At 39.9% G+C, this 26807-nt stretch overlaps 1 protein-coding gene across 2 annotated transcripts; it reads right to left on the reverse strand.

The window, feature by feature from the left end:
• Positions 1-3166: 3166 nt before the first annotated feature.
• LOC123966291 (syntaxin-binding protein 1-like) lies at positions 3167-25702 on the reverse strand. 2 transcript variants are annotated; one of them, XM_046042476.1, is made up of 18 exons: positions 25625-25672; positions 25180-25258; positions 25023-25057; positions 23249-23352; positions 20089-20237; positions 18118-18202; positions 17436-17566; positions 16349-16456; positions 16073-16133; positions 14882-14947; positions 14509-14589; positions 12894-13032; positions 12493-12602; positions 9841-9942; positions 8620-8705; positions 8259-8413; positions 7394-7517; positions 3167-4032 (listed from the first exon to the last, which is right to left on the reverse strand). In XM_046042476.1, exons 4-17 carry the CDS (start codon positions 23297-23299, stop codon positions 7408-7410), a joined length of 1434 nt encoding a protein of 477 aa, XP_045898432.1. In that variant the 5' UTR covers positions 23300-23352; positions 25023-25057; positions 25180-25258; positions 25625-25672; the 3' UTR covers positions 3167-4032; positions 7394-7407. The 2 variants fall into 2 exon arrangements, with proteins under 2 accessions (XP_045898432.1, XP_045898431.1); XM_046042475.1 differs by lacking the exon at positions 25023-25057 and having other exon boundaries at positions 25625-25702.
• Positions 25703-26807: the final 1105 nt, after the last annotated feature.

Genomic DNA, 26807 nt, shown 5'->3' on the forward strand with positions numbered 1-26807 from the left:
TCGAGTCGCAAGTCTTCTTTGATTTTGTCAAGTCGAGTCTAAAGTCATCATTTTTGTGACTCGAGTCTGACTCAAGTCCAAGTCATGTGACTTGAGTCTACACCTCTGACAACAAGTTCCACAAATTGATTTCTACACCCTGCATTCATGAAGGAAAGTGATGGAAAAAAGTTAGGGAGTTGAAGTACCTCAGAGTCGGAGAATTGGAGTAGCGGGGGTGATATTGCGTTCACTCTACTGCACCGAAAAGAGAGCTGACCCGGAAGGCAAAGCTCTCTATCTACTGGTCAATTTTTGTTCCTACCCTCTCCTATGGTCATGAGGGCTGGTGTCATGACCGAAAGAAGTAGATTGTGGGTATAAGCGGCTGAAATGGGTTTCCTCAGGAGGGTGGCTGGCCTCTCCCTTAGAAATAGGGTAAGAAGCCAAGCCATCCGTGAGGAACTAGGAGTAGAGCTGCTGCTCCTTTATGTCAAAAGGAGCCAGTTGAGGTTGTTCGGGCTTCTGGTAAGGATGCCCCCCGGGAGCCTCCCTAGGAAGGTGTTCCAGGCACGTCCAGCTAAGAGGACACTGGCCCACACTGGCCTAGGAACGCATCGGGATCCCCCAGTCAGAGCTTTTTAATGTGGCTCAGGAAATGGAGGATTGAGGTCCCCTGCTGAAGCTGCTGCCCCTGTGACCCAACCCCGGAAAAACAATTGAAGATGGATGGATCCTGCATTCAGCCACTTGGATCCGCAATATCACTCTTTTGGTCAATGCCCAAAGAGTATGACCATATGTGAGGTTTGGAATGTAGCTCAGCTCCTTCTTTCCCACATCAGTCTTGATAAACACCTTTGGGAACAGCGTGAGGAGCCTAGACACCTGGACAGTGCTTGGTGTAGAACCACTGCTCCTTTGCATTGAAAGAAACAATTTCAGATGGTTTGGCATGACATGTGAATAGGATGCCACCCTCTGAATGTCCAACCACAGGGTAGACTCGGAACACACTGAAGGGATTCACCAGGAAAAGCTGGAGGATGTGGCTAATGAGAGAGACATTCCGCCTATCTTACATTGTCTGTTCCACAGTGAATTGAATCTGTATAAACAGCAGAAAAGGGGTGGATGGACATATAATTGCTGCATAAAGATATTGGGGCTTCTTGAGATACAGAGTGATGCATCTTACTTGTACAAAATCTTTGTTGGGAGTTGCACATGCGCAGCTCCCAGGTAAGGACTACTAGCCAATGAGAAGCAGAGAAGGGCGGGTCGTAAGAAACAAGGTAGTGTGATCCAAATCAAAGCCGCTTCAGACTGCGACCGTAACCTAACAGATGGTTTAAGTTACTCACAAGTCCACAACCACACAACACCATTGTTCCACATCTTACCAGAAACCACTACAAAAATCACCATATTTCAACTCAATTTTACAGAAAGATTGGCCAAACAATTTGAAAGTTTGCTCAGTAGCTTTCACATCAGGTGTAACATTAGCATTATAGCTATAACTTTAGCTGTGTTAGCCAACATTTACAACAACTCCGCACTTGAACAGTCTGTGAAGTAACATTGCCATGCTTATTTTAAATATAATTCACAACCAATAAAGCATACTTACAGGTTGTGATTGTGAATTTCCAGGCCCAAACAGAGTCAGAGTTGCATCGTGTTTTAGGACTAAACGTTGAACTGTGTTCTGACAATCTATGCTGCCTTGCCGAAAAATGCTACCATGGCGCAAATCGATAGACTCGACTCTACTCGGCCCTGCTCGGTTTTCTGTTGCAGATAGTACCCAGAGATAGTACGTAGCTTGTCGTCATAGCGACGCCACACACAACTGCCGCGACGTAATGTTCAATGCGACACACACACCATCGATCCACACAGCTTTCTCTTTTTTAAGTTAAAACGTTTCAACATTCCTCAGAATGTAAAGACAGATAAGCGGTATGAAAACCTTCCAGCTGTGTTTTCCTCTGCCATTGTTGCTGCAGTGGTCTGTGTGACGGCGGGAACAGAGGGCTCTGTGAGCGGGCGGCTGGCTGGCCACACACGCTCCTCCCGCGGGTTGGCGCAGGCTTCCCCCGCAGCCACTTGCAGAGTTCCTCAACTCCGAAAATATTCAAGCACATTTTTGTTCCGCCATCACTTTTCGTAAAACTGTCAATATTCTAAATCTACACAGCTGAATTCTCACCTCAAAACTTCTCAGAAGTGGATTTAGTGATGAAATTCTATAAGAAACCTGTGAAATATAAAACTTTCTGTTGCTGGCCTCTGTCTGGTGCAGCAATGATGATGCAGTGAATAGTGAATATTCTCTCTGACCAGTCAGCAGTCTGTCGTGTTTTCACGTTACAATTTAGTTTCCCTCAACTCGCTTGGAACCTCGACGGAGATGAGGTGATAAGAAAAAAAGTACCTGGAAGCAGGTACAGGTGCAACATTTCTACAATGGAAAACCAAACAAAGGCGAGTTGAACCAAAGGGCCTCCGCTCAGACTAGCTTGGTTTGAGGGCGTGCCTGACCCCGCTAGACGCTTGGCAAGCTTTATGATGCGTTTTCATTGTAATGTCACAAGTAAAGGAAGTAAAGGACCAGACTACAAACGAGCTGTTTTCAAGCGGTTCAGAGCAGAGCTTTCTGTGGGAGATTGGAACTCCCTTTGGGCTGGACTTTGGGCTTTTTCACTTTGCAAACCTGTTACATGCACAAAAAAGATATATAACTCAATAAAGGAGAGGGGAAAAGCCAAAAAGCATAATACCTCTTTAAAAAAAACTGTCCTGCATTCTTCATAATTTATAGATTTTCCTTTCGATGCTTTTGTATTTTTTCTTATTCTTGATTACATTTATTGCACGGTCTGAGGATAGAGGGTGTTATTTGCTGAACAGAATGTCAAGCCCTTTGATGCAAATTTGTGATTTTGTATAATAAAAATTACTTTAACAACTTTTACTTTTTTACATTTGAATAACCAAAATTTCCTATCGACCGTATATTGTATGCTCAAACCTGTTTCATATATCTTTTGAGACAGCAGAGTTAAACAAAGGCTAAATAGAGTTTAATGGAAGCCACTTTATTTGCTCAACACACATTCTGCAGCAAGTACTGTTATGGATGTGGAAAAGCACAGACTTCTCATGATACTGATATCTCTCTTCATAGTGGATTACTAGTTACAGAGACACACTATACAAAATAATCAATGACAACGTTAAGGTCAAACACAGGGAACCAAAAAAGAAACTGAATCTCTACAGGACAAAAATACACTGTCAAAAACACTGCTGAGTATTGAGACAATGCACGAGAGACAATCCAACTATACTGTAAATTCTTCTTTCAAAATGCTTGGTCTACAACTAAGTATACCATGAGAGTGGCTTAACGTTGGCATTTCCAAGGTCAGACACATCACTGTAATCTGATTTGTACAGTATGGCATGGGTTGCTACTGTATGTACTACATAAAACTAACTAGCAAAACCAAATAAAAGAAGAAGGATGCGTATTAGTATGGGAGAGAATACAATAGAAGTGAATTCACAAATAATGTGTCAAATCTATGTCTTCAATGAAAAGAATATTTTGTTCCGTTCAAATGTAAAGCAGTGGAATAACTGTCCCACTTTAACCCGTTTTCATTTATAGCCCATAATCTGAATCTCATTCATTCCATCTAAACTTATTTTACTTCTCCAAAGAAATAAACATCCCACAATACACAGTAGACAACATTCAACACAAATTCAATCTCTTGCAATAAACTTTGATTAACACACTCGTTAAATTCCACAAATGATGATGTGATTTAAAACACAGTTTGGTTTATGAGTTAACAGCAAATGTATCCCATACAACATCGAGTGTTTATTTAATCTGTCATGTCAGGTGGAGGAGAGGGTTACTGCTGTATGATGGCTGAGGAGAGAGCACTATAGGAGCTTCTTAACTAGTCTGCTCTTCTTTCTCCAAGTCTTTGAGGGTTTTTAGAAGGCGAGAAGGGGTGAAGATTTCAGTTGATCCTGAAAGACACAAGACAATGTATGATAATTTTTTAATATAACAAACTAATAGAAGTATTGTCCATGCAGGGGCACATCTACTGGGGTGGCATTTGGTGACAGCTGCCCCTAAAAATGCCCTGACCCCAGATGCCAAACGTAGTTTTGGAGAATCAAGCGATAACGCTCCATGTAGACCTATAGGTTCTACACCTCCCCAAACAGCATCTGTTTGCAACTGTGCATGCATTCATGAGAGAGGGAGATACAGGATAGACTGAATATCAATAACAGATTTTATGCCCATTAAATAAGAAGCAAACAAAAAGTTGTGCCACAGTGTGGTGCAGGAACCACGACAGACCGAAGTATGGTAACAAACCAGTTGCGCTAGCCACACACAATGACTGCTGATGGTTAGCGTCTGGACCGCTAACTTTCAGTCTGCACTTCAGCCTGCTTATCTGCCTGCTTCACAGCCAGTGGCATTCCTGCACGCTTGCCTCAAACCTGCACCTCAGCATGCTTCCCAGTCTACTAGCACCCATTCCATTCCCATTCGGCGGCCCAGCCGACACCAGATCCTGGTCCTGTCAACTCCTGCTTCTTGTGTCTAGTTGCCGGTCCAGCTGACACCTTACATATTGAATTTATGACCATTACCAGTTTGGTATATTTGTTTATTCATACACCTGACCTATGCTTACAAAATCCCTGACTTTGTGCAAGTGTACCTAGAGGCAGGCCTTGTGAAGGCAAAGGATGGTCACACCGAATATTTATTTGATTTAGATTTTTCTTCTGTTAATTCACTTTGCATTTTGTTAATTGATAAATATAATCTATTAACATGTCAATTTTTTAAAGAATTCTTTACAGCATTTTTCCACACCTGCCTATGTTTGCACAGTACTGTATAAGTTGTCATGAACACTGTTATGCTCATCTGACAGAGGTCATGAAATACAGTTGTAGGCTATTATAAAACAATGTACAGATGGTGCAGCTGGGCCACACGTCATATGTAATTGATGTTGCTTCAAAATGATGGCTCCAACACAAGGATGTCTCATTTTGTTAAATGCCTGCTGCCTCGTTGCTCCCTCTGCTTGCATCTCAAGTAGGAGGGTATGAAGCCAGGACAGTGACTTAAAAATTTGACATTGAAAATAAAATTTGGCATTGAAAATAAAATTTGGCATTGAAAACTGGTTCTGAAAAGGGAAACATTTTTATAGAAACATTTGTATTGGAAATGTTTTCATGACACTGAAAAACGTTCACAATAATTATTATTATTTTATATAAATATTGGTGCCATTTAAACCCTCATTCCCTATACCAGAGCCACGGATGTGATAGAGTAGAGCTGGCTGGGGCTTTAGGTTAAATGTCAAGCCAGAGCCAAGGGTCCTCAGGGACGGTGACTGGAGAAGGAACGGGCAGCGGGCAGAGTGGAAGCAGCAGCCAGAGAAGTAACAGCTTCAGTAGGATAGGGGCAGTGACATCCATCTCTTCAGCACTGGTGGCTTGTGCTGGGCAGAAGAGAATAATGTCCAAGTGCCTCTCAGCTTCCTGGATTTAGTAGTGTTGACATTCATTGCTCTAACTCAGTGATCTTCCTGCTGAGACAGATGCAGCTCTCGCAACCGTATGGTAAAAGCATGGCATATTCAGTATGTGCTCAGCTTGTTTCTGTTCATTTAAAATCCTGATCCTTTATCCGGTTAAAATATATAGTTACAGTATACATAGTTAATGATCAGGATCTAAAAAGTATAGTATTGTAAAAAAGCTTTTTTGGTAGAGACACAACGCTGACACATGTGCTGATCCCAGATAAATAGATTGATCCATTTCACAAATAATACCACTGTGTGGTCAAAATACTTTTGTGTTATTTTGGTCTGGGGCTGGTTTTCATTGTTTGGGCACTTTAGCGGTTCAGTATGCCTGAAAATAACTAGTGCATATAACATGTCGTCCAACTAAAGTCAAATGTGTTTCTACCTCTTCTGAATGTTCACACTGTAAAATGGGGGACCGCCTCCTCTGGCTGCACTCAACTACCTCTGTGATCTCTCTCCAATAACAATAATAGTCTTTTTGTAGTCTTGATGGCATGGATCGCACAAATAGTGGTAACACATACTTTCAGATAGTCTCTTCTTGAAGGCATCCATAGTGCTTCACTGATTTTCACCAACAAAAATGTTGGTAGAAGTTGTGTGAACCTCCACATACCTGGTCACAGCAAAGTGGTTGTAAGTGTGAAGGATTGTTAGTTTTGGAAAGTTACGTAAATTCTCAGACACATTGTCAGACACAGCCCTCCTAAACAGACAACATTGTTTTGCTTTATATAACTGTTGCACATGGCACATTCTTACCCACAAAATGCAGATACAACTAAAGATAAGATGGCATGCTGTAGTACAATAATTATTTATGTATGCTTGTTAAACTTCACAAATGTCACCAGAACAGATCTAAACAATATAGTAAATGTGTCTGCTGCTTTAGACCCTCTGCTTTTGAAATGCTTCCGGTCCATAAAACTACCATAGATACTAAAGCATAGATACTACAGCAATTTAGGATTTTCTCTATATTTATATGTAGTTTTTAATGAAATCACTTATCAATCACTTTTTTATTGCCTATTTGTGAACGGGTTGTAACCTCACTTAAAATGAACCACATGCCTGTTTTCTGAGCTTCTTGCTTACACTACACACAACTACAACAGTGCAGCTAACCTCCGCTTTGTTTTGGAGGTTTGCTTCGTAACATTCAACTAGATTTATTGTAGTTTTACCGATAATCAGGTACACAGACCGTAACTTATGTGACCCAGGTAGTATAGAATAATGCAACAAAACAATACAGTGAAGTTGTAGTAAGGTTTCTTACTGTGTTCTAACTGTTATAAAGTGTGCCAACAATCTCATTTATAATATCTAGTCTAGTTTACTGACATGAAACGTAGTAGTTTCAATTTGAAACCTCACCGCTACAGGCCACTGAAAACTATACATGGCCACTCTAAGCTTTATGTTCTACAACTTCTCATCTTCTCAACATTATGTACTTGCAGTGTTAGTATGAAACAGCAGTCAATGATCTACCATAGATGATTTCAGTAAATATATACAGGTTTGTTCATCACAGTCTACCAAAAATGCTTCTACAAATAGATGTGAAACACAAGGACCAGGGTCAGTTACTTTACAAACAATAAGGCAGCATTTCAGTGTCAGTGAAAATCATTGACAACAAATACTGCAGGGATCAATGGTTGAAAGGTAAGACAATGGGCATGTGTGCAAATGGGTTGACATGGGGGAAACACAGGGATTTACAAATCACATTATGTATTTACTTCCAAGCATCTTTTCATTCTGCAGGTGGCTCCTCAGTGACCTCTGGTGGGGCGTTGGGGTCCAGGAAATCTGGGTGCTGTAGTTCCTTTAGGTACTTTGGCGGGGTGAGGATGTGGGTGGAACCTACGGGGGACACAAGCCTGAAAGCTCAGCAAGGACTGAATATTGAATGAAAGCTTGTTTATCATGTAAGAAAATGAATCCACAGAGGTCTTATTGAAATTCCGTGCCAAATGAGACTGAGAGGTCAGTATATAAAGGTCACAGCAACTTATCAGCTCTCACAGAGATGTCAAGCTCCGCTGAATCAGCTGTGCAGGGAAGATTGCATAGGATTTCCAAGTACATCACCAAGATCCAAACATTTATCTGTCTTTTAGGATTTTTTTTCAGGATATATATATGTCATGCTGGATCAAACATGCAATTTTCAACCCTCTAATATAAATATGTAATAAATACTAAATCACAGTTAAATGTTGAAGTAAAAAGTATATCTGTCTTGTTATATTAGGCAGTTCAACTTGAGGCAGTCTTAATAAAAAATAAATAAAAGCTACATGTTACTACTTTACTAGCTCAATCCCTTCTTAAGATTTTATACAAATTATGCATTTTAACTATAGTGCACCTAAGAATATAGGAGAATGTTTTTAGCAGAATAGTTACTAACTGCATCAAAACATAGTTTAGTCCCATGTTTAGAAGACACCTTGATAAGAATAACATTCTGGGCCAAACACCGTAAAAGTGTGTGAAACGGTCAAATATAAAGGAGTACTCCACTAATTTAGATTTGCGCTTCACTAATAGTAGAGGGACTTGCAAAAAGACAGATTGACTCTCTCTGTCCAGTGAACTCACCGATCAGGGCCTCCCACTTGCCGTTGGCCTGGGTGACCTCATACACACAGCGCATCTCACTGTACGTCATCCCTCCAATAATAAAGACAATGATCCTGGGCCCTGTCTTCATCTCTGTGGGGCCCCTGTTCTTGTGCCAGTTACCATAGCGAGCACTGCAACATGTGAAACAAGGATATAGATAGGCATTTACTGCAAAACATTAAAAGACTTTTTTCCCGTGCAGGTAGATAGTTGTTTTCTTTTGTATGACTACTATTTTAAAAACAATGTCTTTATATATATATATATTTTTTTTTGAAGCCATTTATTGAAGTAATGTGTTACCCAAGGTGTAGGCAATGTGATATAAAACACACACCTTGATGGAGCACTGGCTTTGGCAGATACTTGTCGCTGAGAAATGTATGGGTACAGCTTGGGATCAAGTTTGTCCTCAATAGCGTCCTGTGGGAACACATTCAAATTAGTTGGCACCAGAAATACAAATCACATTCAGACAGGATTAACATTACAGCGGGAGGTGGGAAATGAAATTTTAACAAAACAATCTTCACCACCATGCATCATGGGAATTCTGAGGGACGGCGTGATAGTCCATCCAAAATACCCATAATAAAAATATTGCGGTAGCAATTGCAAAAAATAGCTGGCAGCTCTCACACGCATTTTCTTAAGGAAATGCCCATTCTAGTTCTTCCTGAGGTTTCTTCCATTTTTGCTTGTTAAAGGGTTTTTCTTTATGCGAAACAAGGGTCTAAGGTTAGAAGGTGTTCTATATTTGTGATTTGTAACATTGGGATATATAAATAAAATTGACCAAAAGAGAAAACCAGTACCTACCTGTAGTTGTCATCACAGCAGCCCATCTGAAAAGCTTTTGCTCTACTGATGGCTTAAATGTTTTTCCGTTGTTGTATTGATACCCAAATAGGCCTATATGTTGGTGTTAGCATGTTGCTGTCTATCAGACTAGCAAAACCATTTTTGACTTCCTCCATTTTCACACTCAGTTGATTTTCTGTGTGGAAGGCCAAGCTGCTCTTACTGTGGAAGAGATCATACAGCAATCTTGCGCTGGACCAGATTAAAATTACAAGAGGAACTGTTAGTTCTCCGAAAACGGGCGTAATTGTTGCTATGGGGGTGAAAAATTAACCACATATGCACTCCAGACTGGGCTGACTTCACTGATCAGTGCAGGTAAAATTAAAATCAACCCGTCCCCTCAGAGAAATAAATCTAGTCCTAGTGAGCCGTGTGGAAGGTAAGTGGGCTTGAGAACACAAACTGCCACAAACATCCATCTTACTAAAAATGTAACAATTTTTAAAAAATCTTTGAATGTAAAAGCAAAGCCCAATAAAGTATGGTACGGTTTGTCTTATTTGACACACTACCTTACCCCAATGGAAGATTTTATCACCCAGCACTTGATACAACATTGTTAAAACATTGTTACAGTAAGATGCATATCTGTAGTAGTTAAAGATACATTTTCTTCAGCAGAAAATGTAAATTAGCACTAATCCCCAATATTGGTGTGGAGTCATACTGCATGGTAATAATACATGAGAAGTACCTCAATGAGATCCTTGACAAGAGGAGTCCACCTGGATAGCTGGTAGGTCTGCTCACTGATTCGCTCCTTACGATCAGGCTTCTTAGCTTTCTTGGCGGTGCCCTGTGAAGAAACAACAATGATCACTCATGTGCTTTCAGAATTCACACATCAGCAGATCAACTCTCTGGCACAGTTATTCTTGACTGATATTCAGTTACTTACTCATATTCAATCTTATATATTTCACTACAAAAGATGGATATTATGCTGTAACAGTGCTCATCTCAAGTAACATTTCACTCAAGCAACATTTCACAACATAGTCACAGTGGTCCACTGAGTGCTTAGTACCACCACAAAGTCCCACATTTGGTTTTCTCTTCAGTTGGCCTTGCCCACAGAGAACCAATATGGGCCAGTACAATACAGTTAGCTTATGCAGAGTTCATAGCATTTTTTCCCTTTCACACCACAGTGTGTTTTTTTCTGTGGGCAGTGCACAGTTTGGCTTGCTTGGATGGATGTATGGATGACATGTAAAGTGCTTTGAGTGGTCAGAAAACTAGAAAGGTGCTATACAGATATAGCCACAGCTGATTAGCTCATGCAAGGTCTGTGTCAGTTTTCCCATTTTGTGTGTGCAATGATCTATAGAGAGTATTCAGATTTGAATAGAATATGGAATAGAGAAACAAAGAAAAAACCCTGACAAACATATTTTCTACCGACCAAAACAATAAATTGCCTTTTTGTGTCACATATATATTTGTTTCCGTACTTTTAATTGAGATAATAAGGTATTATGTCGAATGTAAACTCAAAGAAGAGGCCAGAGTGAAATTTGAAGAAAAATTATTTTGCTATTAAATGTACTTAACACATTAAATTGTTTTTAAACTTAATAGATGCTTATTAATGATTCAACTTAAATCTCATCACTACTCACTCTTCATGCTCTAATCATGCTTTATCGTTCAACTTAAGCCTGCTCATCACACTACTCAGTTTCTACAATAACCCTCTTCTGGCCTCCTGGTTCTGACAGAGTCCTGGGGCCACAGCATCACAGCTTTTGTGGGATCAACATTTTTTATACAGTCTATGGACCGTACTCCTTGATCTCAGTCAGACACTAGACTGGACCGCCAACTTTATTATTTTATATTCTGTCAGCCTCCTCTTGTTCTGCTTAATTTTTTGTTTTGTTGGTTTGGTGGTAATGTTAAATGTCGCCACATTATGCTGGTGGCTAGCCAGCTAAAGGCTAAACACACTCCAAGTACAACCTTTGTAATTAGCCCCTAACACCAGCAGCTTTCACGCTGCCTTATTTCACGGGGTATTCCGACAATCTGCCGGCTTGCAACGATTTATGAATACCCGCATTTCCACCAAAGGAACTATACCCACGGAACAAGGACCCTTTGCAGGAACTCACTGCGTTTCCACCGCAGGGACCAGGGTCTAAATTTAATTCCAGGGTCTTTATTTTAGCCACCCAAAAGTCCCTGCTCGGGTGGTAGTAGTTAAAAAAAAGTTTGTTACAAATTTAATAACAAACTGGATAAAGTCATCAAGTTCTTAAAGGAACTCCAGCACAGAGAAAGAAACACACAAACATAAATTAGGAAGGTTATTAAAACATTTCCAGCTGCAGCATCACATCTGTGTCCACCTGAGCGTCGGAGTAACAGGAATTTTAACATCCTTTATTAGCCTACCTGCTGTAATCAGCTGGTCCATTTGTTTTGGAGAGGAGTAGACCAACTTCAGCTCTGTGTAAAAACTTCCTGACTGATGAAAACTTAAAACAACAACTTTGGACCCAGTAGGTAGCTTAACTCCATCAGCTGTTCGCTGTAAACACACCGCTGCATGCTGGCTGCTATTTCCGAGCAATACATTTAATGCCGACGTACTATCTCAGGCGGACATCGGCAAGACTTGTGTGTGCTGTGTGACTGTTGATTGGGATTTATTGGTTTGCAAACAACAGTGGAAAAGAGGAGCAGTCGTAGAAAAACACCTGACATGCTCAATTTAAAGCCAGTAGCTTCTAGTCGCCCATTCAGAAATTCACTGCAAGGCAAGCCCCACCCCAACAAAGTACAGGTACTTTTGGAAAGTACTACCACCCAAGTAGGGACTTTTTTGTGTGTAAAATAAAGACCCTGGAACTAAATTTAGACTCTGGTCCGTTCAGTGGAAACACAGTGAGTTACTCCAAAGGTTCCTATTATACTCCCACACAAAAAGCTCTTTGTAATGTCAAGCAGAGCCTATAGTTTTTCATTATATTCCAATCAAATCTGATGTTCATTTCGCTTAGTACGGCAAGAGATCCAGGGACTAAAAAATCCTGGGTACTTTTGGTAGAAACGCAGCTAAACACAAGTAATGTGAATGAGTGTTACACGATTTTAGATCCCTTGGTACACTGGGGACCAATTGAAGTGACACACACCACAAACAGAAATGCCAGGCTAGGTAAGCTACTGTCAAATAGATATTCTACAGTGATATCATGCCAAATATATTTACCCACCAATTTGGCGGGTCGTAGGTGTTAATTTCCACCCCTGCCTGCTCATTAATAATAATAATAATAATAATAATAATAATAATAATATGGTTAAAGAGAAACTGAGGTCCTGGGCAAGGACAGCTTACCTCAGAGACAATGGGGACACCCAAGTGGGCCATGTTGGAAATTATGTCACTGTCTTCTGGTGGGATGCTGGCATGCTGAAGGAGTTTACACAGGTTCTCCTCAGTCACACCTGACACACGCAGATACACAAACACATGCAGCATAGATTTTCAGGCCATACAACACACACATGCTGGGGTTCATGCACATTTACAGATATGGTGTAATGCATGCAAGCACCGAGAAAACTGAGAATGGATTATCACTAACCAAACAAAATATGGATGCATAAATATTCTATCAAAAGATTCTGAGATTCTGGGCTTTTTTGTTTTTTTCAACATCATGCAGGAATTTCCCTTCTTGTTCATGTTATTTGTTGATATGAAATACAACACGGACAGGAAAGTGGATATCTGACCATTCTTAAGGAAGATGTAGAGCAGAATGATGCGGATCTTGTCAGACACGTTGACATTGGCGTCAAGTAGAACGGGTACAATGAGCCTCATGGGATCCTTGATCTTCTCTCCCTCTGCATCTATGCCCATCGCCAGATCCTTAAATACAATGGAGGACAAAAGAGGCCAGAGCTCAATGTGATTTCCACATAAGTTCCATTTTAACAATTCAACAGAGATTTTGGTGTGGAATTCTAGCCTTAGAGGAGAGCCTGTATGTGGCCACAATTACCCCCAGAAGTGTCAAAAGGAAGTTGTCTATCCATTTTAAGTACTTAAAAATACTTTCAGAAGAGCTGGCCAATGGATACAACACATTCTCACTCCCAACTTGCCACATATGGACACCTGGTCAAGAGCCATTGGTGTCACTTTGTAACACCTTGGGTACCTCTTTAGCATAGTTTGTTGATGTGTAAGTCTCCGCGGTCAACTTAGCAACAATAAATATGCTACGTCTTGTTAAATTAGCAATAATAAATATGCAATGTCCGGTTAGACCTTCTAAATAAAAGTAGTGTTTAACATTGTGAAATGTTATGAAACATTGTGAAACGCCGTAATTTGGTTAGGTTTAGGTCCCAAAACTACTTGGTTAGGTTTAAATAAACATTTTGGTTTGGCTCAAAATAACAGCTTTGACTGTTAAGCGTGACTTAACTTACGTAAGTTAAGTTCCATAGCTTGTGTAACTTTAATAAAAATGCTCAGTGTTGACTTTTTGTTTCACATGGCACACAAGTCTTTCGCATGAAAGTCCGGTTTCTTGGCCATCCATCCACCCCAAACACCTTCTTACTCTGACCTTTCTGTTAGATATCCTACACCTACCTTTAGTGTTCATAAATGATGCTACAGGGCTTCCTTCAGTGTGTTGAGCTATGACGCTAAGGGGTCCCTAGTGCATTACAAACTGACGCCGGGACTGACGGTTCTTGACCATGGTCCATGTGTGACAACTTAGGAGTGAGAATAGGTGATTGGATATGCTTTTTTGTCAAAAAATTGTTCAAGCATGTAAATCAAACTAAAACCATTTAGCCATTTGTGATATTTCTGTTTGTGTAAACAAACGAGAAATAGTGTATTAATTAGAGAGCTTAAGATGTGTGATTTACAGGCAAGTTCTGGAGTTTTATTTTTGTGATTTCTAAGTGGATTTATTAACGTCTATTCATGATGAAATCAGAGATAATAGATAATAGTCCCTCTCAATCAAAAATGTTGTGTATTATGCCTGTGTGCTCAGATTTGAATGAGTCATGACTTCATTTTGTTGTTGCTGAACGGACCAAACTACACTAAACTAACTCCATGTTGTTTTTAGAACACTGGAATACATCTGTCCCTTGCACCTCACACAATGTCTTTGTCCAGTGTCTCTCCCTCTTCAACTCCCCTTCAACTCCTCACAGCAGAATCACTCTTACAAATTCTCCTTCAACTCCTCACGCAAATCACTCATACATAAATGCTGTAATTGGTTTCTTACAGTTGGAATGCCACAATGAGGTAATAGGCTCACTTTCCACATTGTCTAAAGACAACTTTATAACAGAGTTGTCTGTGATTTACCTGTTCTACACGACAGAGTTTATCCACAGTTCCCTGGTAACGGTTCATACAGTCCTCAGCCAGGTGGAGATGGGTTGAATACTGAGGTCAGAGCAAACAATATTAAAAGAAGAATGTTTTTATAGTTAATACATACACCTTGGAGTTGACAGCTTCTAGGTCTAATAATATAAAAAGTGTTTTCCTGAATCTCTGTGCTCAAATTAGTAGTCATAGACGCAGTCATTTTTTTCTAACTCAATGATTTACACTGATAGAAGGTTGGCTGGTTTAATTGAAGTAATGCAGCCCCTTGTGGTGCTTTGGATGCTTTCTAAACACTCTAACATGAAGTGCTGACCATATATAGATGTACAATAACATTTACTCCTACCTTGCTGAGCTCTTTCTGATACTGAGGCATCTTCTTCAGCATCTGAGACAGTTCCTTCATGGTGGTCTGAAAGACACAATGAGTAATTTACTTAAGTGATGATGGGAGCGATGAATTCTACTTTATTTACATTAATTTAATATTTTCATCTCCAGTACTATACTTTGTATAATTTTGAGGTACTGTACTTTAAAAAGACAGCCACAGTCATTAGTTACACTACAAATGTATATTTTACATACTCTGTTAATAAAATAAGACACATTGTTCTGGATTGATGTATCCAACAGTATGTTAAATTGTTTTACCTCAAGTAGCTACAAATGTTGCTTACATGAGTAATAATAATCCAGTAATATAATATACGTACATTACAATGATGAGGACCATACTCTCTGCATGAGTACTTTGATACTTTAGGTATATTTTGCTGTAATATTTTGAATGCCTGACTTTTACTTTTAAGAAATTACACTTCTGTTCTGCATGTTATTTACACATCCAACATCATTCATTTATGTAAATGCTCTGTATTTGTCTAGCGCCTTTCTAGTCTTCCAACCACTCAAAGCATTTGTACACTACATCGCATTCACCCATTGACACACATACACTGAGCCTAAGAGCTCAAACAGAAACTAATATCGGGGAACTGCCCAAGGACACTTCGACATGCAGCCTGGAGGAGCCGGGAATTGAACCGCCCATCTTCTAATTAGCGGGCAACCCATAGCCTCCCATTTAGAGTCGTGTTTGTGTCCACTAGCTAGAAATATCTGGCTCTGTTCACCACTCTGTTTGCTCGTCTCTAAATATGTCTGTCTGCAGTGGGATTTAATAGCTTTTTCTCTAACTAGTAACTAGCCCAATGCGGCTAAAAACAACACAATGAGAGCGGTGAGAGTGACCTAAAATATTAAAGTTGCAGCTTTCATCACCACCAGAGATACCTTTTTCACATTGTCACATTATTTTCACATTGTCACATTATTTTCACATTGTTATATTATGAGAATATTGATTATAGCCTATTACTAGACCCATAATGTTACTTTTACTTTTTCAAATTTTATGTGAAGTACTGCTTAGGTTCTCTTTCCACCTCTGTGTAACTGTGTGAAGGACATTTGGGAGCAGAAACACAGTAACAGATCCTGAAACCAGTGAAGATTGATACAGTGTGTTCTCTACCTTTTCTCCGGTGTTCATCTTTTTGCTGGCAGAGAATTCTTTCAGAGAACGAGTCACAGCCCTGTGCCGACAAGGGAGACAGACAGCGAGTGAGACAGACAGAGAAGTTGGGAAAAATGAGCTGATGAATGAAAGCTGAGAAGGCTCTCTGTATATGCTTATATGATTCCTGAGCCGAATGATGCTCTGTAGGTTTGTGGTAGAGGAAGTTGCTCCTGTGCTTATTTATCCATGCTATGAGTATGTATGTGTGAGCAGAAAGTCAAAACCACTTACGTTGACACCTCAGCAATGTGTTTGTGTCTCAGAGTCAGCCACAGGTCGTCATCCTCATCCAGCACCACCTCTTTCATTCTCGTCTCCCCCATCCCACTGGTCTCAAAACTGACAAAGAGGGTCAGAGATGGTGTGTCCTAAGTTATGGTACATTCAGACCAAACACGGGTGCAATTACATACAAAATTAATGCAAAGACATGAAGAGACGCAATGAGTTGCGAATTCCCGCTGGGCGGTACGAGGGACACGATGGCTGCAATGCACAGATAATTGCGTGAGTTGAAAGTTTTAAATTTGAGCGTGAAATCCATGTGACATTGTGTCGTGAAAGCATAGGCCTATCACTGGTTTTCACATAAACACAACATCCAGAACAGAACAGAACAGAAGAAGCAATCAAAATGAAGGAAAAGATTATTGTTGCTGTGTGTACACACTTGGAAATTGCCTCTTTTCCCAAAGAGAATGGAGAATATTCGCCGGTTGTCATAATCGCGTATCATGTTGTATGGGAACACTTGCAGTCGTCTAACTCACACAAGAAAAGCAACGCAAAGATTAAAGTCATGTTTGGTCTGAATGCACAGTTAGGGCATTGTTTTACCACACTGGCCTTTTCCCCAACAAATACATAGTTTAAATTATTATTGAAGGTTTTTCCAGAGTTGATGAGATGTTGGGGAGTGAAGCTGAGACATTTGGGTCGGATTGTAGGTAGGTAGATTTATTTTGTCACAATACAACAGGTTATAGAGTAAAATTAGCTAGCTAGCGCTAACTTCTTTCACTTTCCAGCAGTTGGCAAAACAACAGACATCCATTTTATTAATGGACACACTGTGACCCAAACTGACAACAAGTTTGCAACTACCTTCTGCTACACAGCAGACAATATACATTAATATAGAAGCAGAATGCAGAATGAATTTGAGCTTAAGAGTCTGATAGCTTGGGGGAAAAAGCTGCTCTGCCACTAACATACAGTATATAACCAGACAGTCCACAAAGACACACATTGAAATGCCGGGTGAACCCTGAGCAGAGTGGATCTACAGCTGTCAGACCTCTTTCAGTAGCTTCTTTACCTGTAGACGTCATTCTCGATGCCCAGCAAGTCGTAGGCCATGGCCTGCAGCGTGAGCTCATGAAGGAGAGGTGACACAGGATCAAACCCACGATCCAGAATGAGCAGTTGAGTACGAGACTTGTCTGGACCCTGGAGGCATCAGCACAGACACAAAACACTGCACACACTGTGGAGGACTGACAGATATGTTGCACTTATTTTGTAGTTACTTGCAGCTCATCATTCAATATTGCAAAATTACACAGGATCCAGTGAACTGAGTCAGTTTTGCTGCATGATCCTTAAAAAAACACATTACAGCTGTGGAATGAAAACACAACATCTCCCCTGACTTGGTTTTAACCTGATAACTATTTATTGTTCCATTTGAAATATTTTCTAAACTAATAGAACATCCAGTCCTTCAGCTGAAGTCAAAACATAAAAAAACACAAAATTATATATATGAGACTTGTTTTACTTCCAGCATTTATGTTATATAAAAACATCTCCATTAGGAATGAATTAATGTAACTTGCATTATGAGTGCAAATGTACAACATCACATTTGAAACTGTATTTCTTGTACTTTTCTGTCATTTAAGAAGTTCCCAGACAAACCCAATTTTCTGAGAGGTCCTTTTTATCATGCATCTGGTTCTCCTCATTAGTCATTTCATCATTTAGCTCCACTTCCCTACCTCTCCCATGGTGGGGTCATCTGCCTTGTAGCCGTCCAGCTTCTCCTGAAGCATCTGGGCCAGAACTGCACAGTCTTTGTACTCCCTGAACCAACACACACACGACATCATACAAAACCAGCTTTTTAACCTGCATGTGCTTATCATATGTCTACTGATGAGCATTTCCTTACGACTGTCTTTATGAGTAGAACAACAAGGTGAGACAACTGCAGGTAAGCGTTACATACTCGTTACAAAATGTTCAGTGGTAAAAAACATCTTTTCTACAGAGAGGGTTCTTCTGTGGTTCTGTGCAGACTGTAATGATTCACAAATCTCTGTAATTGTCCGATTAGACTAAAATCCCGAAACATCTGAATGCAGAACCCACTTGTTTTAATACTGCCATTCTGGAGCAGTTATGTATATTTAAATGGTTATTTCCAGTACTACAGTATACATAGATTGTTAGATATAACTGTCTGACTGTCTGAGATTGATACCATATGGAACCGTTTTAACAGTGGTCCTTGTGGAACCAAAAACATTTTTGCCATGGTTCAAGTCTAAAGAGCCATTTATGATTCTGCAGTAAATAGAAAAGCTGTCGTGGCATAACATGATAATCACCCAGGTACTGTAAGTTCTAATTCGAATTTACCTGAGTGTGTTGAATATGTTAACATGTGCTATGTGTAAATTATTGTTAAACATTGTGGTGGGCTAATTGCCATGAATTGTCAAATAAAATCTTGTATTGAAATAATAGTGATGGGCAGCACAAACAAATGTGGCAGTCACCACACAAAGATCCCAAAGGACAGGTGTGGGCGGTGGAATTTCCTGCACTGTTGTACATGTTAAATTAAGAACTGTCATGGTTGTGGTTTTCAGTTTTATTATTCCCTGTGTTATATACTTGGTTAAGCCTCTTGTGATTTTGGTTTTCGTGGTCAGGGGCTTGTACCACGAAGCAAGTTCAAGATACCCAGAATCGCTTTTTGTTCCCTTGTTTCACTAACCCTAATAATCGGGATCGGGATAAGCGGTCACATGAAGCTCGGTATCAACTCGGTAAGTCATCTCAAGGTTTCCCAATCCAGCCATCCAGTTTACATAAAAGAGGCGGTGCTAGCAGCAGATGACTAGTCGCAGACATGGACAAGTCTACTGGCAGCAGAGCGGCACATTTACAAAAAGAGCAAACTGTAGTATTAGACAAATAGACATAGTCTAAGTAGCACTGCTGCAGCTGACACATGAAGGAAGGCAGAAAACCGCCGATAGTGTGAATGCCTAAATGAACAGGCGTAGTCTATAATTATGCATTGATTTAATTTGTTTAGCATTTTTTTTAGCTCGGCTGTGTGTTGCCGTTTTCCACATTAAAAGACTTCCACCTGACTTTTAAGAACTTCTCGTCACTTAAAAAATTACATTAATTTATTTAACAAACTCAAAAATGTTCCAAACATTGTTCTAAATTAACTTCATATAGCAACGAAATGACGAAATGAAAAATCCATTCATGCCGGGAAAGGTAGGCTACTCAAATAGTGGTTGAAAGACTGAATCTCAACATTTAGGCTATTGAAAACTCACCCACATAACAAAAGGTGTGGCTGTACATGACCAGTCTCTGTAATACAAGATAGCTACTAACCTAAAATAAACAAATTCATATTAAACTAAATTTCAATAATATTCAGCCCCACATAAGAAAAATTAAACCCATTTATTTTCAAAGCAGGTTGGCTGTTCAGTATAAGTTACCACGGCGATCTACCCCTGTGGAAGTGAAACACCGTTGTGGTACTGAAAACCCAGCGTTAACCCTGAAGTTATCTGGATAAGCTCAAATCCTGCTTCGTGGTACAGGCCCCTGGTCTTGCAAAACTTGATGACTGTTAGTCTCTATCACACCAATTCTATTTATAAGGGTATTAGAATTAGAAAAAAAAATGAAAATGGGTGGTCTACTGGTCTCACCCTCTGTATCGGACTCCAGGATACTCTTTGAGTGTAGCGCAGAGTGTGGCAATCTGTTCAGCACAACGCTCCAACATGTTATTCTTCACGTCAGCCTTGAAGGGGCTATAGAAGTCCTGAAAGGCATCCACTTTATCCAGGGAAAATACCTGGATAGGGGATACAACAGAGAGACAACATAAGGTTCGATCTCAGCTTCATTCCCATTCCCAGTATTTGAACTGATTAATGCTATACTGGTTGTCTATCGTGAGACCTGAACCTGAAATGATCCAAAGCAAGCATGGCTTTATTTGGCACAGGTATGCATTAATATATTTTATTATACTCAGCTTTGTGTTAGTGTTCTATGATGTCCTGCTGGGATCACAGGGACCTCACAGATGTACTTGAAAAATGGTTAAAGATAAAATAATGAATAACAATATAGGACAGGAGTGCAGGTGTCAAGTTGGCCCACCCCATTTGCAAGGCTTAGTCCTTATAGTTGCAGCCCCAAGTTCAATTGCAGCCGGGCGCCCTTTGCAGCATGTCTTCCCCTCTCTCCCTTGTTTTCTACTTCTCTCTCTCCTATCCAAATAAAGGCTAAAAAGCCCCCAAGAAATCCCAAAAAAATATTGGACACCAGAAGCTTCTGTCTAAAAATATTTGCACTGGCACTCAAAAGCTAACACTAATTAAACCCTTTTCCACACATACACACTTACAAACACACAGGCACCCATCTGTTCCTGACTCCATCACAATAACAATCCCTGTGCTTTCTCTTGTCACACGTCCTATCTGTGCTCCCATTGGCTGCAGAGAATGGGCATTGGTTGGTTGGTTCTGTCAGCCATGAGGTAAAGGGATGAGTGTGGGGCAGGGGGCAGGGCTGGTATGATGTACCCCTCCCTCTCAGGATTAAAACTGCAGGACAACAGCAGAGGATTGAAGGCTAAAGCTGATCTGACACAAAACACCGTCGGCCTGGTCCTCTTCAGCACAGTTCCTCCCTCTGCTGAGGATCTGTGTCAATATCACAGAGCAGGGGTGGGATCAATATTTTCTCATTTTATTCAGGAGAGGGTTCTCTCTCTCAAAGTTATTACATGTTTTACGTTTTGGCTAATAACTCTGTGAGGATTCAGTTGATCTTCAGTTGAGCTCCTATAAGATAGTTTTGGTGAACACATTTTTGTTACTTCTTTTGGTACATATGTCATCCTATCTTCACCAAACTTGAGACATACCATCGTTAGATGACACAGAATAAAACTTGTTTTATCACTTTGCAAACTTTTAAAGGTGTGGCCTGATGCACTTAATAGGCCATAACTCTTGCAAAATTGGATTGCACCCAAATTTGGGAATGTTGGACATAAAGCCACATGCACAAATGTAAAACATTTCATACAAAAGAGGGTGCTACAGTAACATTGAAACACAATATCTCTAAAATTGTGTTGTCATCAATAAAATGAAACTTGGCCTACAAGTTCTCCATAAGCATGATTACAACATAACATTTTCTTGTATTTCTGTGTGGATATAACAGCAGACGAACTGCACATGACTCCTACAACAGGTTTGGACCACTCTTAAATTGTGCGAGAGAATATTCAAAAGACGAAAAAATTGGTGAATGTGGTTCTCCTAAATCACTTGTACATGCCACTTGAGTGGTTCTTGCATGGAACCGTGTCATTGGACAATTCTGTTAAAAAATACATTCAAGGATGCTGACATTTGTCATGTGATGTGAAAGGGGTCGTTTGTAGTCATGCACCTGCAGAGAATTATGGCCAACTCTACCGTTCTATGGAGTTTTTTAGTGTCTTTCAGCTCATTGTTTTGGTTTTATGATTTTGTGAGTGCTCTCATCAGCAAACTTTTCAGAAGCAGATGGTGAAAAAGCTCCAATAACCCCACTGTGCACCTGTTCAACACCAAACAGCAGACATGATCTTGGACTACAATATGTGGAAAACATGTTATCTTTGAGATCCTTTGATATGGAATAAAGGACTGTTTTGCAGTATAAACCTGTGGATGTCATCCAGTTGATAAAAGCGTTCTGGACTGCTTCATAAACACCTTCCTCTGCTCAACAGGAGAGGAGGAAGCAAAATATATAATACATTACAAACATTTGTAATTTCTGTGCCTGAATTAATATATCGAGTGCACATTAAGTTTTTCCTCCATGACACCTCCCCGGCTCAAAATAGGATTTTATGTCAGTGATGTGTTTATAGCTTGTTTCCACTACCCCCATGTTCTAGCAATTATGATAACATTGTACTCACCAAAGTAATTGCTGAGATCTAGTAACACAGTGACATCACCTCAAAGTTAAAAGGGGCAAGAAACACTAGCATCATACAGGAAAACTACTGTACACAAGTTCAGTAAGTACAGCAGGAAGGAGTAGCACTGTGTTTACAACAGTATGGGTAATATTTTACTAGTTACCTTTATTTTCTCTTCCAGATAAGTTTGTCTAAAGCAGATATGTGTTTCCGACTGATCGACTGTCTGATCATCTTAATACCCTTGTTTCTCCCCCTTTCTGACTTCTCTTTAGAAATGTCACCATGTTACCAGCACTTAACTAGGTGACTACAATGTTATTTTTACTGAAGGGATTGGTACATCCAAGTTGTATAATAATGGAATTTTCCTTTAATACTTATTCACCATGGCTCACTAAATAGATAGCAGAGCTTCTCTAAGTAAAAAAGTAAGAGACAAGGGGGCAGTGACAGAGCAGAACAATTATGCAATCATAGTAGATGTCAAGGGTAAAATCTTCAGTCAGACCTTTGGGGTACCCAACCAGGTCAACAAGTTCTCCCTCCCAAGTCGTCAACTACTGCTGCTCAGTCTGTGGCCCTCCACTTCAATATATTCATATAACTTAATTAACATTGGATTTTATTTCAGCAATCACCACATTCAAATAAAGTACTCATGGTCGATGTGAACCAGGAATAACTTCTGCATGTAATACCTCCTATTTGTATCCAAACGTACACACACCAGGAATAATCTGAATATGAGCTTGTTAGCTGAGGACACCAGAGACACCACACAGTTGACTGAAATCCCTCCATCATTTCTGAGGCAGACGATAATGAGCGGCTGCTGTGGTCTAATCCCAGTCTAGACAGTGTCTTACCTGAGATTCATAGGGCAGAAAGGCGACGTGGATCTCAGTCAAGGCCTTCATGGCTTTGGAGGCGCGGGATTTGGTCAACAGTCCAAACAACGAGTCTGGGATCGCTGCCAAGAATCACAGAAAAACATAGTGACTGACTGAGATAATTAGTAATTAGACAAAAGTATGACAGTGTTATGTCAATATTGACTGTTATTTTCTTAAATTAGATAAAGTAGTTTGCTTTATATTGGTACAGAAAATAAGGCTGGGGGAGAAATGTTACACATAAGATCAATTTAATAGTCACAGGGAGTAAAATAGTTGTATAATGTCTTCTGTGGCTCTGGATTTTTGTCAAGTCTGAGCAAAACTGATGATGTCATTAGTTGTCTCAGTTTTAGCTGGGAGCAGGGTTTGAAAAAAATAGAAAGCCTAATTTGTTAATGTAGGGGGAGCTCTGCTGTGTCACTGGGTATTTTTCTGTAAACATTTATATTTTCTTGTATATTCAGGTTCCTACAATAAACAATACACTAATTGTAAAGTCCTTGTCAACTTGCCTGTTTATTCACGCATAACAATTTCTAATCATTTGTGTCTTATTAACATGGTGCTGTTTGCATGTTCATAAAAGTCTGGTCTGTTTAACAAAGTAACGCAAACCATTGCCAGTCCACTGCCTTGGCATTGTTATAGTTTCTTGGCAGTGAGAGATTAAAAAACATTGCAAGGTGAATAATGTCTCTGTCTGTTGTTCCAGGCTAAATATTCTCTGTTTCAATCAATATATATCGATAGTGTATTTCTGCACATATGCTGTTTTTGACATGCGTCAAGGTGTAATTCGAACACTGGCTGGGAGAAAGATTTTTCACAAAAGCCTGACATACAAGTGATTCAACACATTCTCACTCCTAATTCATCACATCTGGAGGCTTGGTCAAGACTCCTTTGGCATCGTTTTTGAACACCTTGGGTAAACTTTTCTGGACGTGTGTGGCTCTGCTGTCAAGTTAGCAACAATGACAACATAGTAGTCATGAAATGCCTTGAAAAGGTCATTGGACATCACATCAAAACTGGCCTCCCTCCAAACTTGGACCCATTTGCTTACAGAGCAAACAGATCTACAGAGGATGCCATCGCTACTTGTCTCCACACTGCGCTGAGCCATCTGGAACACCTGGGGAGCCATGTAAGGATGCTTTTCATTGACTACAGATGGGCCTTCAATACAATCATCCCTGATATACTGGTCGACAAGCTCTCTGTTTTGGGCTTCCCCACTCTCACCTGCGCCTGGATAAAGGACGTTCATGAACTGTCCAAAAACGGTTCAAATCGCCCCCCAGTTCTCCTCCATCCTCATCCTCATGTTCAGCACTGGCTCTCCACAGGGCTGTGTACTAATTCCACTCCTCCTTTTCTTGGGAGTAACACTCCTAATTTTGTTGTATATTTTTGTACAATGACAATAAAAGCTTTATATAAAAAACTAAACTTATGTAAGTTATATAAGATTACTTAAATAAATTACATGGCTTGTGTAACCCACTCCACTAAAATAACTATCAATCACCTTTTCATTTCACACAGGAAAAAAAACACTGGCGTCCTGGTGCCCACCCGTCTATTCCAACCACCTCCTGACTTTTCTGTCATTTATATCCTACACCTGCTTTTATTGTTTATAAATGACGCTACAAGGCTTCCCCCAATGCTTTAACCTATGGTGCTAAGGGGCTTCCCAGTATGTTACAAAGTGACGCCAACAGGTCTTGACCATGCATACGTGATGACTTGGGAAGGAGAACCAGTCTTTAGCCCCTTTGGAAAAAATAACAAACACAAGGAGAAAACATCCATGTTCAAGGAATCCCCAGATTGACTGATAAACTTTGAGTTTGTAAATACTCATATATATTTTGTTGCTGTTTGTTGGTACCCACTGTCTGTGAAGAAGACGTGAGCTGCCCGGTACCTTGGAGCCTGTGGGTCTCTGAAGTCATCAATCAGACCCTCAACAGACTGAAACAGAAGAGAATAATGTTTTAGTGTATGAACTGTGAATGTGAAAGGTAATGACAGTTTGGACAATTCTCCACTCTGTTCAAAAGATAGCAAAAAGTAATACTGAATAGAAACTCAGCTGTTCCTACTTTTCCTACATTTAAAAGAACAAGAATTGCAATCATATTGCCCCACCACACAAACTAACCATGAACGTTATTGGAATTTAATTTTGAAGTTTTCAAATGACAATAAAGTGGCATTTCAAGTTGCTATATAAAATTGCAAAATACAGGATGAAGAAAGCCAATGAGACATCACTGAGGGATCCAAGTACTGTACCATAGAATTCTAAACAGCTTGTACAGGACCTGTATCAATTACCTCATCTGAGGGTGTGATTAGGTAGATGGCCTCCATGCTTGGCAGAGGCTCACGCCGCTTGTTTATGTCTTCTACAACTAGAGAACACACAAAAAAAAGAAATAATCAATACTCATCCGTCAGCTCGATTAGATTAGAACTATGCTTCCAACTTGTAGTTTGTAGGAACATCACTGCCCTCAGATTAGTCAGTGTTAAATGTTGATGCAGAATCTGCACAAACAAATTATTATTTTTTATTATTATTAAACCTTTATTTAACCAGGAAAATCCCATTGAGATTACTAATCTCTTTTTCAAGGGAGTCCTGGCCAAGACAGCGGCACAGATCACAACAATTCAGTACATTTCAGACAATTTCATAACAATTTCATAAGACTATTTAAAAACATTTACAAACCATAGATTTCATTTCCAAACCTTTGAGCAAGAGTTTAAATTGGCCTATTGAAACCAGTTCCTTTAATTTCCAGAATTTTTGTAAATTGTTCCATGTTGTGGGGGCAGAAAAGTGAAATGCCACCTTACCAGCTTCTGTGCGGACACTTGGTACAGACAGTAGCAGTGAGTCTTGTGAGCGTAAAGAATACAGTCCAGCCCCTTTTGGTTGAATATATTCACACAGATATGAGGGGAGCAGACGCAGAATACCCTTATAAATAAACATATACCAATGACCGAGTCTACGATTTTCCAGTGCTGGCCAGCCCACACGTGTATAAAGTTCACAGTGGTGTGTGCGAGGCTTACAGTTTGTGATAAACCTCAATGCGGCATGGTAAACAGAGTCCAATAGTTTCAATACTTGGGTCGGGGCATTCATATAAATGAGGTCACCATAATCCAGAATGGGTGTAAATGTTGCAGCTACAAGTTTCTTTTTTGCATTGAAAGAAAAACATAGCCTATTTCTAAAATAAAAGCCAATTTTCAGTCTCAGTTTCCTAACCAAATGTTCAACATGTCCTTTAAAACTAAGACTGTCATCAATTAAAATACCTAGATATTTAAAAGATTTAACTCTTTCGATTTCTGCCCCTTGAAGAGTGACAATTGGAGGACTTATGTGCAGATTGCTCTTTGCTTTTGAGAATAACATCAACTTGCTCTTATTTGCATTTAAAGTAAGATCCAGTTGTAGAAACATATTCTGAACTTTGTTAAAAGCGTTTTGTAATGTAGA

This window comes from Micropterus dolomieu, unplaced genomic scaffold (assembly GCF_021292245.1).
Source record: "Micropterus dolomieu isolate WLL.071019.BEF.003 ecotype Adirondacks unplaced genomic scaffold, ASM2129224v1 contig_13084, whole genome shotgun sequence".
Classification (NCBI taxonomy): domain Eukaryota; kingdom Metazoa; phylum Chordata; class Actinopteri; order Centrarchiformes; family Centrarchidae; genus Micropterus; species Micropterus dolomieu.

What these genes read in the sequence shown, in the direction of transcription:
- LOC123966291 (XM_046042475.1), bottom strand. Translation starts at nt 25,660, where the DNA reads ATGGAGGCCATCTACCTAATCACACCCTCAGATGAG. An exon ending in TCACGTCTTCTTCACAGACA is followed by an intron (nt 23,353 to 25,179) that starts GTGGGTACCAAC and finishes GATTCTTGGCAG; the next exon opens with CGATCCCAGACTCGTTGTTT. An exon ending in CCTGGAGTCCGATACAGAGG is followed by an intron (nt 18,203 to 20,088) that starts GTGAGACCAGTA and finishes GTGTTGGTTCAG; the next exon opens with GGAGTACAAAGACTGTGCAG.